Raw genomic sequence first — 15,093 nt, 5'->3', positions numbered from 1 at the left:
CCATGGCTGCTCTACAATCTGCTTACTTCACACTACATCCAAATATACTATTTAGTATGTACTACATACTGCTCATCTTTGTAGCATGTACTGCATACTGCTCATCTTTGTAGTATGTACTGTTCATTTATGTAGTATGTACTGCATACTGCCAATCTGTCGAGTATGTACTGCATACTGTTCATTTATGTAGTATGTACTGCAAACTGCTCATTTATTTAGCATGTACTGCATACTGCACATCTATGTTGTGTATACTGCATACTGCCTATCTTTGTAGTATGTACTGCATACTGCTCATTTATGTAGTATGTACTGCATTCTGTTCGTCTATGTAGTGTGTACTGCATACTGCTTATCTTTGTAGTATGTACTGTATACTGCTCATCTATGCAGTATGTACAGCATACTGCTCATCTGTGTAGTATGTACTTTATACTGCTTATTTATGTAGTATGTACTGCATTCTGCTCATGTATGTTGTATGTACCGCATGCTGCTCATCTGTCTAGTATGTACTGCTGCATACTGCTCATTTATGTTGTATGTACTGCATACTGCTTATATTTGTTGTACGTTCTGAATACTGCTTATCTGTGTAGTGTGTACTGCATACTGCTTATCTGTAGAGTATGTACTGCATTCTGCTCATTTATGTAGTATGTACTGCTTACTGCTCATTTATGTAGTATGAACTGCATACTGCTTATCGGTCTAGTATGTACTGCATACTGCATATCGGTCTAGTACGTACTGCATACTGCTTTTGAATAGAGTATGTAAGTATCACTGGTCTGTTGGGTCTGTTTTGTGGTATGCCATGTGCATTTTCACTTTTGGGAAGCAGAGAGGTTGTTTATATGTACCTAATAATATTTGAAATCATCAAATAAGATGAGTATTACTCCTGAGAAGTGGAAAAAAATGTTTCACGTTTCATCACCATAAATCTATTCAACAAAATAAAAAAAATAAATAAAATGAAAAAAAAAAACAAATTGAACATACAAAAAGGAAAGGCACATACAAAAAGGAAAGGAAAGGAAAGGTGCCTGCAGAATTACTGTATCCTAGTCTGTCTTTTTACTGGGAGGAAAAGCTTTGTTCCCTTTTGATAGTTGGTTTGTGCCATTTACTTTAATGTGTTTTTTTCATTTTGTTCCTCTGTATCATATTTTTTCCTCTTTTTTATTTTATTTTATGCATTTGTTTTACATTTTTATTACACCATAGTTGTATCACTGTAGTTGTACTGGATAATCAACACCATAAGAGGTGATAAAGCAACTAAATCTGAAAGCCACCTGCATAAGCACCAAAGAAAAACAGCATTAGCACAGTGCATTGCAAGAAACAGTGCAAGAATACAGAAAAGCCCTAACAATTTTAATTATTTTAATAATAATTATTTTAATAATTTCAAGTTTTGATAACAGCCAGTGTTGAATTTTACAAATGATAGTCTGACTCGTATATAACGAAAAGGCTGGGAGGTTGCAATCATGACACTACTGTTTTCACTTGATACAAATGTTTTTATTTAAAACAACAACTTAACTTTTAGGCAAACATAAAGGGTCATCACTTGTACATTGGTCTCTTGCAGTCAGGAAATTCTAATGATGGTGACAGAAATGATAAAAATATCACTCAGCTACACTCACATCCTGGCTGTTTTTTAATCAAATTTGACAACTGAAGAGAAGCTTTTATACAGCATAGATACTCTACATCAGAGTCCTGTTCACTTAGAAAGCATTGCTACCAATCAGGCCATCAGCTTTTAACTCAGCTGGTTTATCCAAAGACAAAAGATATATGCACCTTTTTTCTAATTTATGCAGATAATCTGTTTTGTTTTCAACCTACAGGGTGGCTGAAAAGTCAAAAACATGTTGACAGAGTGGAGCACAAGGTGTCGTCACAACAAGAGAGAGGTGTTGTTGAGCTGCAGACAAAGATGTCCAACAGAGACATGTATGTCTGACAGAGACACGTGATGAAGATTGAGTTGTTTGTGTGTGTCCAGGGGTAAATCAAGCAAAGATGGTCTCCTCTCGCCTCTTCTTGGTGAGGATAGTTCCAGGTTTGTGGGCAGCGTCAGGGTGGTTGGCCAGCTCTGGTGGGCAGGTGGACACTGGGCTCTCTAGGATGGCCTGCTTCAGGTCGTAAAACACTGCAGAGTCCTCTTTAGTAAGGAAGGTCATCGCAACACCGCTCTTACCAGCACGACCCGTACGACCAATACGATGGATGTAGTCTGCAGAAGGGAGAAAAAGGGAAGACAAAGATGGTGAGCAACAGGACAAAGCTTTGCATTTCAATTTTCTTAATAAGAAATAAAGTGAGGAAAAGTTTGTGGTGAGGCTTCATACCTTCGATGTTCTTGGCCATGTCGTAGTTAATGACCATGGAGACGTCTTGGATGTCAATACCACGACCAGCAACGTCTGTGGCCACCAGAATGTCTTTGGCTCCAGCTTTAAGGTTGGAGAGCGCAAACTCTCTCTGTTCCTGTCCTTTGCCACCGTGCAGTGTGCAAGCGTTGTACTACAAGAGATGAGAAGATAAGATAAGGTGAGTTTAAAAAGGGTTTTAAGAACTGTAACATGATTTGTAGGCCAATAAAAAGCATCATAGAGTCATGGTTAAGTTTAAAGATTTAAAGACATTCAATGATGTAACTACTCTGGTGACTTACCCCCATCTTCTCCAGAGACTTGGCCAGCACGTCGCAACCCTTCTTCTGGTTGACAAAGATGATGATAGGAGGCTCGAAGCCATGCGCCAACACCTCCAACAGCTTCTTCCTGCACCACACAAAATGAAACTCTCAGCATGACGTGAACAGACATGAAGATGCTGAAGGTTAAAAGTTTCATGTTTCTCTGTCTCACCTCTTTTCTCCCTCTGACATGAGCAGGACCTTCTGTTCGACTCTCTCGTGAGGTTTGCCAGCAGACCCAATGTAAACCACAGCGGGACGTCTCAGGTAGCTCCTCGCCAGGCGCTCCACAGCTGGAGGCATGGTAGCTGTGAACATGACCGTCTAATGGGTGCAAAAGAGAATTAAAAATCAAATATGGTCTGTTTTTTTTTAACTTGTGTCCTGGGACGACAAACAGTTAAAACAAACCTGTCTGTATTTGTTCTTTCCAGACTCAAAGTTCATCATCATCTTCTCTGGGTCCTCAGCCTCCTCTGTGTCTGGTTTCTGATTGGTCACTGGGATGTACTCCAGAATCTTCTGGACGTCGGGCTCAAAGCCCATGTCAATCATACGATCAGCCTCATCCAGGACCACATAGGTGCAGCGTCCCAAGACCAGGTATCGGTTCTCCAGCACGTCGATCAGACGACCAGGGGTGGCAATCACAATCTGATACAAGAGGAAACAAGAAGGGAAGATGTTTGTGTTTTTGTATCCAACATTAATACAATCTGTTAAATAGAATGGCTGCAGCAGAGAAGAAAGAATATGAGAAATATTGTCCTTGTTTTCACTGCTGAGGTCTACACAGATATATAAAAATAGCCACATCAAACTACCAAAACTTAACCTGTATCCTCCATAACATTTTCTGTTAGCAACATCCCATTTCCTGCTTTCAGGTACGTAATCGTTTAAGTATATATACAGAGTTAACATGTCTCACCTCACAGCCCATCCTGAGACGGAAACCCTGGTCCTCTCTTGAGATTCCTCCAATCACAGCCACTGTTCGGATGCCGAGAGGTTTCCCAAACTTGATGGTTTCCTCTTCAATCTGCTGAGCCAACTCACGAGTTGGAGCCAGGATCACAGCATAAGGACCCTGATCTGAGTCCTCGATCCTGCAAACAACCAGATACAAAGGAGAGGTCTGTAATCCAGGTAAATGAAACAAAGTGAACACTGATGGTAGAAACAGTTCAGGGAATATTATTAGAGATTGTACTTGAGGTTATTTCAGCCTGGTCTGTGTTACCTGTCAATTTTAGGCAGGGTGGTGATCCAGACCAGCAGGGGGATCAGGAAAGCAGCTGTTTTACCGCTGCCTGTCTCAGCCACACCAATGATGTCACGGTTCTGTAAACCAATGGGGATAGCCTGCCTCTGGATAGGTGTAGGGTCCTTGATTTTAAAGGAGAAAAAGGTCAAACTGATGATTAATTGTGCTTCGGACTCCTTCATTTAACAACAAAAACAACAACACAGACAAAACAGACATGTTTTTTATTTTCCAAAGCTCTAAATTTCCTCTTATAAAAGCTTGAACAGCATGTCCGAGTGAACCCACCTTGTAGCCACATTTGTCGATGACTTCCACGATGTGTGCGGGCAGTGAGTACTCCTTCCAGTTCCTGATAGGGTTCGGGATCTTCCCTCCCTTTGTGGTGATGCTGTAGTCCTCCCTGAAGATTCTCCAGTCTCTGTCGGTCATCTCGTCCAGCTTCTTCTGGGACCAGTGTCTGTCGTCCCAGCGCTGCTTGGCCTCCTTCTTACGCATCTTCTTCAGACGTGTCCTGAGAGGAGCAGGAGAATCAATTAGCTCCTTGATTTGGTTTGAAATTAAGATGGTAATTTTTTAAAAGTAATTTTGGGGGCTTTTCGTGCCTTTAATGTCATAGGAGATGACAGTAGACAGAGTAGGAAAGGGGGCGAGAGTGGGGAGTGACATGTGGGAAACAGGCTGAATTTGCACCCAGGCCACCTGCTCAAGAGCAAACCTCATGGGGCGTGACCTAGACCACTAGATGACAACTTAAAAGTCTTTGTTGTACTCACTCTTCCTGCTCTTTTTCTTCAAGCGTTCGCCTCTTCTCCATCAGGTCCCCGTAGAATCGTGACTGCTCTCTTTTCTGCTGCTTCAGGTCGATACCAGCAATGAAGCCTCGTCCGTACAGCTGCACCTGATGTTTTTCTTTGTAGCTGCAAAACAGATCAGGGACATCATATTGTTTGTGGTTCTAACAAAACAAAGACCTGCTTTGAACCAACAGAGACAGATCTCTGTAATGAAATGTGTTCATGTTGACTCACATTGGGTTGTAGTCAACTGAAGTGTCTTCAGAGGCGTCCCACTCAAAGACAAACTTCCTGTCGTTTAAATGACGAGTTCTCCTTCGTTTCTTGATTCCCCCCAGGTAACGCTCCTGTATGTGACAGATGTTTATTGAGGGACATCAATTTTTTCAATCATTTAAATGTTGAATTAAAACATGAGATGTCATCATATATTGGAGTTTCATTGGGCAGATAACTCTTAGTTTTCTCCAAAGTCTAACCTTGATGGCGTGGAGTTCTTTGCTTTTGTCTTTCTCTTCTCTCATCTTCTGTCGTCCATCGTCATCTTCATTCCCATTGTTCTCCCTCTCCATTCTCTCCCGTCGCTCTCTTCTCTCCCTTTCCTGGGGATCCTCTGTAAAACACATTCACCATCATAACCACCAAACATCTCCCAACAACAGATCATTCAAAAAAGAAAAAAAAAAAAAAAGATTGTAACTGATGGTGTCACGCACCCAGCATTTTTCTCCCCATGTCCTGGAACATCCTTCTTTTCTTCCTCTCATCGTCCAACATCTTCCTCCTCTCCTCTGTCTGTTGTTCTCGCCGTTTTATGGCTTCAGCTTCTCGCTCAGCCTTGGAGAGGAACTTGGGCTACAAAGGACAAGAGGGGGAAAAATCAAAGTTAAAAAAAACAAAGAAATCACAGCAGGTTAAAAAAGAACAATAAAATCAGAACATCAAAGAGGACCTCACCTTCGCTTCTGCTTCTTCTTCTGCCTTTTTCTTGGCGAGAAGTTCTTCCAAAGACAAAGGTTGGACCTTAAAAAAAAAGCAACAAAGTTCAAACAACCAAATTAACAACCTAAGCAATAGGATTTTATAAGAGACTCAGCCAGACCAGAGTCTAACCTTTTCTTTCTTTTTCTTCTCATCCTCATCCTCTTCTGTTTTTATATCCTTCTCTCTCTTCAGTTTGCCATCCTTCGACTTGGGTGATGCACTTCTATAAAGGAGCGTGAATTTACACAGATGTTATCAGCGTCTTTCAAGTACAGACATTGTCATTTTTTCCAACTCATGTGAAAGTACAAACCTAAAACCAAAACTTTAAACATTAAATCATTCTAACCATATCTATTTTTTGTACATCCAGCAACCCAAAATAAGCAGGTTAGCACATGAGAACAAATGCTTTTATGTCATATGATCTTTTTGAATTCCACTGAGATGTACCCCTGTGATCACAAACCTGGATCTTTTGCTGCGATCTTTATCATGTCGATGGCTGTCTCTGTCTTTACGGCTCCTCTCTCTGTCCTTGTTTCTGTCTCGGTCCTTGTCCCTTTCCTTGTCCTTCGTACGTCTGTCTCTGTAATTTTAGACAGAGATACAGGGTTCATTTTGGTTTTCATTCATACAAGTTACAGAAAAATGAACTATTTAATTAGGTATGACAATAAATGTATTTTTTTTCCCCTGAATACAAATGACCTTTCAGGAGATTTTGATCGATTTCGGTCACGGGAACGATGGCGTTTGCGTGAAGGGGAGAGTTTGCGATCCCGCTCTCTTGATCGGCTTCGCTTCCTCTCTCTGTCCTTGGTCCCAGAGGATTCAGTCTCCTTCTTTTCTGTGGAGTCGGCTGCCATCTGCATACACACAAAAGTGAGTGCCTTTGTGGTTAAACTTGATAGATACTCAGTGCCGACTATTTTGGTTCGCTTTGGTTAATGCTATATTATTTAAGAGATTACAGGTTTTCAAGTGTGTCGTACCAGCATTTTCAAAAGGAAGATGACAACTTTAGATAGCTGGCAGTAGGGGGTAATGGAGGTTGGTATTATATATGCCAAACTATTAAATATAGAAAAACTTCACGGATACATGTATGGCAGGATTAAAACAACCTCCACAGTAAATTACAGTGATAGGTTATAGTTGGCAGGATTGGATCTTAACATAATGATTGTCTCATGTTAAGTAGAAATATCTAGTAAATTAAAACACAAGTGAGAAAGAAAGTTTAAAAACACTTAGCCTGTGATAAATGAATGTATGGAGCGTGAACAGGCTAGCTCTTTACGCTGGCTAACAACTTAGCTAAACCTGTTTTTATACTTAAGAACCAGGAATGCACGCGCACAGTTAAACGCACAGTTAACGGCTTGCATTTAATAAACATATAGTTGTTGTATATTGTGTTTTATTCCACTGTAAGCTTACCTTAATTACTTGTCAACAAAACTGGAACGATTTGTCTGCGCTTCAAGAGGACGCCATGTTGCCCATAACGAACTGAATCAAGCAAGGGTTTGTGGGAGTTGTAGTACTGAGCGATCCGTTGAGCATGGAGCTAAGGGCTTTTTACACTACATTTACCAGCGAGTTAAGTCTGAGTCTTGTCTGTTTGCAGCAAAGGTCTATAGGGTTAGTACACCAACCTAAACGCCTGACCAGAAATTATGTACTCACTTCGACTGTTGGTGTAGCATAAACACAAGGTGGCAACATTGTAACAGTTTGGCCCCATACAGATATTTAATCATCCATATACACAACAACCTAATATATGGGTGCATTTTTATGCATACACTGAGAAACAAAAGAACCGTCGATCTAGACAGTTTGTTTGGCCTATTTTTGGCAGTTTTTTCCCCAAATTAGTCCCAAATCATGAGGCTTTAGATTTCTTCAGAAGTCTTTTTAAAAAAAGAAAAACAAATCTGGTAAACATTACAGTGAGATGCTTAGTTGTAACAATGTGACACTTAGTCATAATTATGGGATGCATTGTTCCAAAAGTGAGATGCTATCTTATTATTATGGCTTACCATTTTTGTTTTACTTTTCCTTTTTTTTCTGGCAGAAATTGGCTGCCATACATATCACACTGTTTTGCTCATAAAAAAAAAAGTCAGATTATGCTTTAGGATGTTTCTTTACCTGTAGCCAATGTGTTTAATCTCTATTTTTTGTCTGTTAAATAATTTACAAATAACAAGATTTTATTCATTATTGCTAATTTAAGGTTGCTAATTTTAAACTTTTAGTGAAATTAAATGAAAAAAACAAGGGAATCAGTGAAATAAAAGGTGTACAATGGCTCTTTGGAAGAAGACAGATTCATCTATTGTTTACTTCAGACTCTACAGGGGCCATGGTGAGGTAGGCGTGTGCTCGGTTCCACTTAAAAACGCAGCCGCAGATTAACATTCAAGAAGTGCTTCCAGTGTAGAGACGGTGCTTTTTTTTTTTTTTTTTGTTCTCCTCTGTAATCTTAACCATTCTGTGATTCGCGCGTCTGTGTTCATCCTCTTGCAGACAGATAAAAGACATTTTAGATGATGCTATGCTTTACTACAGTTTGGATTGGCTAGCTGCTGATAAATATTCTGGACCTGCCTTTTTATCCACAGGGAGATCAAGAGAGATTTATGAGGCCCTTCTGAAGGTGAAACTGTTTCGGGAGGAATAGATCAAAGTTGAAGTTGAAGAAAACAGAGAAAAAGGAAACAAAGGGAAATACAGTGAGAGAAAAAAGTATTCTGGTAACACGTACTTAGGTTATTGGCATATATTTTTCTTTTCTGTTGTAAGTTTTCTTTAAATTATGTCCAGTAAAGCTTATGATTAAAAGCACACATACAGTATGATAGATATAGTTCTTGCTCATATAGAGTTTTTCAATAGCTAGCCCCTTTATTGAAAGTTGAATGGCACAGTTAGGCAAAATCAGATTGATTTGCATATTGACCTGACAGAATATAAACATAAAAATGATACATCTACAACAAGTGATATATCTTACTGATAAAATAAAATGGTGGAAACCAAACTCACTCAGGAAAAAATCAGAAAAGAGATTAGTTGGGTTGCCCTAACTTAAAAGTTCTAAGAGTAGCTTTAAAGCTCATGTAAGGAGTTTTTAACCATTTATGAAGCTGACTTTAAATGATGGTCTCACATCTACATGACATAAAAATGTAATCAAGAGAATTGTTAAAGGGACTGTTTGTGGTGGATTGCATTGAAACCTTTGGTAGGAACTGTGGGTACACTGTCATGAGGACATGAGTCTTAACAAAGCTTGTGTTTGTTTTGAAAAATGAATGGAGATCAGATCTACTTTATAACACCAAATTTTCTTTGTTCAAGATTTTTTTTTTTTTACCAAATACACCACTATTTATTGTATTTATCAAAAGTTATGTAGTGCTGTTTTTTAAAACATGTCAACTTTGTAAGTTTTTACCGTAGTTCAGTAGCAAGCTATGGTTAGTGTTTCTCAAAACCCAGTGCTCTGTAAAGTGTCTGTGACGTGTAATGCTAGCAAATCCTTGTTGTGTCCTGCTAGTGCACATTTACCGAGCAGAGCTAATGTAACCTCACTCTTCATTTTATCGATAGACTCTCAAATTTGAACAGACCACTGCAGAATATCTGCTGCATGTGAGTTGGAATGGATATTATCACAGACAGCTTAACCTGTGTTTCAGTCTTTAGCCTGTCTGTTATCACTCTCCTGTTTAGCATTCTTCTGCTCTCCTGTTCTTTTTACTGCCAGTCCAGCTCCAGTGTCCAACATCACTACTAAATTAATCCAAGTTATCATTTTCAGTAGTGAAGAACAGATCTCTCTTCTCCCTACTGAACCAAGCCATCAGCCAGCGTGATGTCATGGTGATTTCTACATGCTTCAAATCAACTTGTTCCCGTCCGACCTGATCAGAATGCTGAGAACTGCATTTAGAAATAACCTATTTATTTGCTTTAAGTTGTGAATTACAATCAGGTGTATATGTAGAAATGATTTAATTTTCTTAGCATCACTTAAAAAGGCCTCACAGTCTTGTCACAGTCACAGTCTTGCTTTGGACACAGGTGGCGCCAAAATGGACACAAAGCAAAAATCACTCACAGCAGCTTTAAGTAATGATCTGTTTGCATGTATTTTATTATTTCCTGACTCAACACAAAATACAGAAAAAGTTTGTAACTAAGCGAATGTTTAGAAAAAAATGTTTTCAGTATGACTAATCTAAAATAGATTTATGAGATTAACTGGGATAAAATGATTCCTGGTAAATGCCAAGTATGATAAGCTTACATCATTTTTTAAAAGTGGGGCAATATAACAGCTAACTCAGTTTTATATTTTCTACCTATCATACAACATGCTCACACAAAAGCAGTCATGCTACTTTTGTGCTTCACTGTTACCATGGCTACTCTTCATTTTGCCATTCCAACCATGTCTTCTACATTGTAGACTGAAGATTTGGTTTACTATTTCTTTTTTTTTTTTTTTTTTTTTTGCTATCATCACTTGGTGTTTCCACTTTGAATGTTTAGTGACCAAAGGTTACATGAGGCAAACTCTTACACACAGGGTGATCAAACTAGAGATTTTCCTTAACAGAGTAACCATAAATTAGGAATTTTCAGTCCCATTGCAGAGGGTCCTGTTGGTATTTTTAGGTCAAAAAGGGGTTTCACTGTTGTTATCAGTCTGTTTCATGACCAGCTAAGAAATCTTAATATGTAACAATATTTATTTTTCCCTTACATAACTTGTTTTAATAAAGTCTTTTTTTGTCATAACCAGTCTAATGATTCTTTAGGACTGTAAGCTGACCTCCTTCTGGCCACCGTTGTGTAATGTTAATCATTACCTAATTCTGATCACTAACAGCTGAACAGTGATTACAGTCCCAGCTTGGCTTTGTGCAAACAACCAAAATCAATGTTTGAGGGTGAAGGGTCAGATCTTGTGTACACAGCACTTTTAATTTTAAAAGAGAGATTGCTCTGAACAGTAAGTATTTATTCATTTTGAAGCCCTGGAAACAGATTTTTGCTATAGGCCTCATGATTGGACGGCACAGATGTGACTGCTGTTATCCAGCTGCACACATCATCCTAGCAGTGGACCCCGAGCACCTCATACGCCCCAGCTCTGACTCCCTGCCCCCCATATTCCTGCGATGCCAGCCATGGTTGTCTAATTAAAGCGCTGGAAGAGCACTCGTTCCTGACATGCCCTCAGGGTGTGCCATCCAGGGCACATGGGCATGAAGAGGGGGATTTGGGGAAGGTGAACAGTGTGAGTAAATACGGGTTTCTGGGGGTGTCGTCATGTTGTGGATGAAGAGGTGAATGGGATCAGACGGTTACACCAGGGGGAGGCTATTTGTCTTTTCCGCAGGGACACACGAGGTCTTAGCATTCCAGCAGACCTGGGCACAGGCAGCAGAGTGCAAGAACCTGGCTCACATCGCTGCACTTTGGAACCAGGCATTAGGCAGAGCAGACACTATAAACTGTTTAGTATACACAGCACACACTGACACACATTCATACACCAATTCACATGTACAGGATCATGCATGGATGCTCTTTGTTGCAAACACATTACTCACAGACACATACTTGAACAGATAATGTGACTGCTCCAACACAGTAACAAGCAAATCAGGAAACCTGTAATGTGCATTCTTTTTAATCTCAGAGATGACTGAATATTTATTTATTCATTTATTTACTTCAACTTAAAATGCTGAATATCAATGTAGCAACTCCTCATAGATTTGGGTCAATAGAAAGATTGTGGTGAATGCTGTCTGGTGATTTCCGTTTGCCTCATTGAGTACAGCCAAAGCACACAGACAAACACATGCTGCTGAGCTGCTAGGGACTGAGCTATCAAACACAGACAAACAAAGAGACGGGGGAAAATAACTCACCTTTGTTTACTAAAGCATGAATGATCCAACTTGATGAATCCAAAGATCTGGTGTTAGTCAACCATAAATGTGTAAGGTGTGCCTTACCTTTAGCTTTGTTTTCGTCTTTTCTTTTTCTTTCTTTCTTTCTTTCTTTCTTTCTTTCTTTCTTTCTTTTGAAGACATAGTTGGTGCTTCAGCATACAATTTATTCAATTTATTCAGCGTCTAATTAATTTTCATTTTTTTTATTTATTTACTTTTTAATTTTGTTGTTGTTGTTGTTGCTGGGTAATGTTATTTACTTACTTGTTCATTTATTTTGGTTACCTTGAGAGTATTGGTGTATATGTATCGTAAGTTATGAAAAGTTATATTTTGACCATGACACATGGGTGAAAGATAACTAAAATGAAATATGGTGTCAAGGTATTTAAATACAGGATGGGTATTGTAGGAATGTTGTGTACTGTCTTGACACAATAACTTGAAGAATCCAAAGATCTGGTGTTAGTCAACCATAAATGTGCAAGGTGTGCCTTACCTTTAGCTTTGTTTACGTCTTTTCTTTTTCTTTCTTTCTTTCTTTCTTTCTTTCTTTCTTTCTTTCAAAGACAGAGTTGGTGCTTCAGCATCCAACATTTGGCACTCTTGACTACAGTCAGGATAATATTTTTGTGCGGAGGACTGAACCAATTTGTGCAGTTAGTAAAGATGAAAGGGACCTCAGAACCATGCTCACTTAAAAAAAATAGTTTACTTTTAAAAGTTAAAAGTTAAACAGATCAGCACGTCCTCCACTTAATTACCCGTTCATAACAGCATTTGGGCTGCAAACCTTGAGAAAGACGTCAGAGAAAGATGATGACCTGGAAAATCCTGAAAAGAAAATAGCAGTTCATCCTGCTCCTTCTTAACATCAGGCCATCTAAGTGGTATTGCTACTTTGTATCTTGGCCAGGGAGAAAATCTAAGTAGTTTCAAAATGTCAGACAACATTATGTATGTATTAATTATAAACTGTTGGCAACAAATACACAAAAAGGATTTATGGAAACACATTACAGCCACTTTGTTTGGTGGACTAAACTAGAGAGAGGCAGATGGCCATGTGGGACACTGGAGAACGTTGCTCCTCACCCAGCTGAGCCTTTGACATACAACCCAATTTTCCTTCCAGAGACAGGAGTTATGACCCTTAAAGAGCAGCTGGGGCAAGGCTGTGTGTGTGTGTGTGTGTGTGTGTGTGTGTGTGTGTGTGTGTGTGTGTGTGTGTGTGTGTGTGTGTGTGTGTGTGTGTGTGTGTGTGTGTGTGTGTTTGTATTGGTGAGGTGGGGGGATCTGTTTGCCGTGCACAGGCATATGAGGGAATGTAACCTATATGTCAGTCTGCAGATAGCTCATCAGTAACCAGGCAGCATAGCTTTGGACCCCCATGAGCCTCTTTCCCGCCCTCTCTGGTGCTGCGGTGTTCGAGGGGTCTGATAGGTCGATTGTGCCAATGTGAGAGATCACATCACGTGTGTTTTTATGTGTTTCTGTGCTGCCATGTCTGATAGATGATGTACTTATCTGCTAATGAGCCACACTGCACTGCAACCATTCTCTCAGACTTCCTGAGAGGGTTTCAGATGGCAGCATTCCTTCCCCAGCACTATCATCCTCCCTCTGCTTCCTCACCCTCGATGGTTTCTCCACCATCTCTGCTGCAGGCACCTATCCATCCAACCTGGAGAGGAAAATGTCTAGACTGTACAGATCACTTGCTGCTGACCTATTCATTATTTTAGATCAAAACTGTCAGTGCTGTACATGTGTCACTGAAGGCTTGTACAAATCTATTTTCAAGCATGAATTGGTTTCTTGAAACTGCCTTAGACATGGAAAAATGTGCTGTGTAGTTTTTTTCTTTTTTCTTTTTTGTGATTTATTTAAGATGAAACTCAGATGGCAGGGGGAAAAAAATGACACAAGTTTTCTTTTTCACACCTTCAGCCACAAACACTATTGTTTAATCGTGTACAAATTGATACCAAAATGCCACTGGAAGGTTTATTGACAGATGTAAAATATCACAGCCAGAAGCTTGAAGTTTGCTCAGCAGGAAGACTGAAAGATGGGAAAACTTTCTCTGCTTAGGGTGAGCATTTTATTTCTTTATGCCAAGCGAAACAGCTGCTGGTTTTGATTTAAAACACACTAATACATGTCATGGTTTCAGCCCTGTCTTCACACTCTTTTTAAGAAAGTCAGTGTTAATGTAATTTGTTTCTTTTTACTTATTCAGCAGCAAAAACCTTGTCCATAAATGTGCATCCTTTGTCTAAGCGCTCCTGCTCTGCTTGAGCTCCACATCCACCATGAGCATGCAGTATAATTATGCCTTTGAGCAACCTGCCATAGATGACAAGCTCAATACGCCTTTGTCAGAGGATTATCTGATTTACAGAGACACGTTGTGTACATGAGCCAATTTTCTGATAAATGAGTACATGTATCTGTGTGAGAGAGACAGGCAGGGAGACAGAGAAACTGTATAAGATAAGAGGAAGCTGTGTTGTACTCAAAGGGGTCGGCAGCCCCGTTTATCCAAAAATGATCAAACCATTTCCATTTCCAGCTGCTGGGAACTGACGTTGGAGCAGATCAGAGATCAAACTTCTCTGAGACCAGTGATGCAGAATATTCCCACATTTTTCTTGTCACTTTCTGACCTAAAGGTAATGGATAAGGAGTCCTTGCTCCATCCTATACGTGATAGCTCAGGAATGACAAACATGCAGCTTCTTCCATGTCATGCCATCAATGAGCTCCCTGTGACAGCAGGATGCAGCCAGAGAGATCCTGATAAGAGTCGATATCAGTCCAGTGAGACAAAGCAAACAATGTAATTGGAGGTCAGGGAGGATGGTTGATTACATAAAGGAAACTGCAAAGATAGCAGAAGAATGAGAAAGAAAGGGAAATGTTCAACTTAGATGTTCCATGCCCATGACACAAGTGTTTAGCATTATTGTAGCTAATTATAGCTCAATTTAACCTGGTTATCAATAAAGCTCATCTTAATTAAGATTACAGTTCTCAGTTACAGGTATATTTGAATGATAGCTCTCAACAAATTCCTGGCATAACTCTAAGACAGCTGGGACCAACACTGGCTTGCTGCTAGGCTAACATGCTAACCACACCAACCAGTTAGAGAATATTTCTTTGAATAATTTGGTTCAACCATAGACTGTATGAAATATGGACGTAGTCTCTGCCACGCCACCCTTCATCCTGATGCACAGTAATGAAGCTGATCGGTGGCGGCCATATTGGATATGACACGGCTTTGAGCTTCCTTTCTAACAGTGAGCTGAGCTATGCCTCTGATGG

The 15,093-nt window shown here is 39.7% G+C and overlaps 1 protein-coding gene across 1 annotated transcript; it reads right to left on the bottom strand.

The window, feature by feature from the left end:
• Positions 1 to 1,514: 1,514 nt before the first annotated feature.
• Positions 1,515 to 7,322, bottom strand: ddx23 (DEAD (Asp-Glu-Ala-Asp) box polypeptide 23). The gene is made up of 17 exons (XM_074682206.1): positions 7,217 to 7,322; positions 6,485 to 6,642; positions 6,243 to 6,362; positions 5,903 to 5,996; positions 5,747 to 5,812; positions 5,506 to 5,644; positions 5,269 to 5,402; positions 5,024 to 5,136; positions 4,769 to 4,912; positions 4,281 to 4,506; positions 3,969 to 4,114; positions 3,657 to 3,834; positions 3,137 to 3,379; positions 2,898 to 3,049; positions 2,702 to 2,810; positions 2,376 to 2,550; positions 1,515 to 2,260 (listed from the first exon to the last, which is right to left on the bottom strand). Exons 2-17 carry the CDS (start codon positions 6,640 to 6,642, stop codon positions 2,037 to 2,039), a joined length of 2,421 nt encoding a protein of 806 aa, XP_074538307.1. The 5' UTR covers positions 7,217 to 7,322; the 3' UTR covers positions 1,515 to 2,036.
• Positions 7,323 to 15,093: the final 7,771 nt, after the last annotated feature.

This window comes from Halichoeres trimaculatus, unplaced genomic scaffold (assembly GCF_033239565.1).
Source record: "Halichoeres trimaculatus isolate MK-OKI-2021-1 unplaced genomic scaffold, fHalTri1.1 fHalTri1_scaffold_11, whole genome shotgun sequence".
NCBI classification, from domain to species: Eukaryota; Metazoa; Chordata; class Actinopteri; order Labriformes; family Labridae; genus Halichoeres; species Halichoeres trimaculatus.
This window is presented reverse-complemented; position numbering and strand designations above follow the sequence as displayed.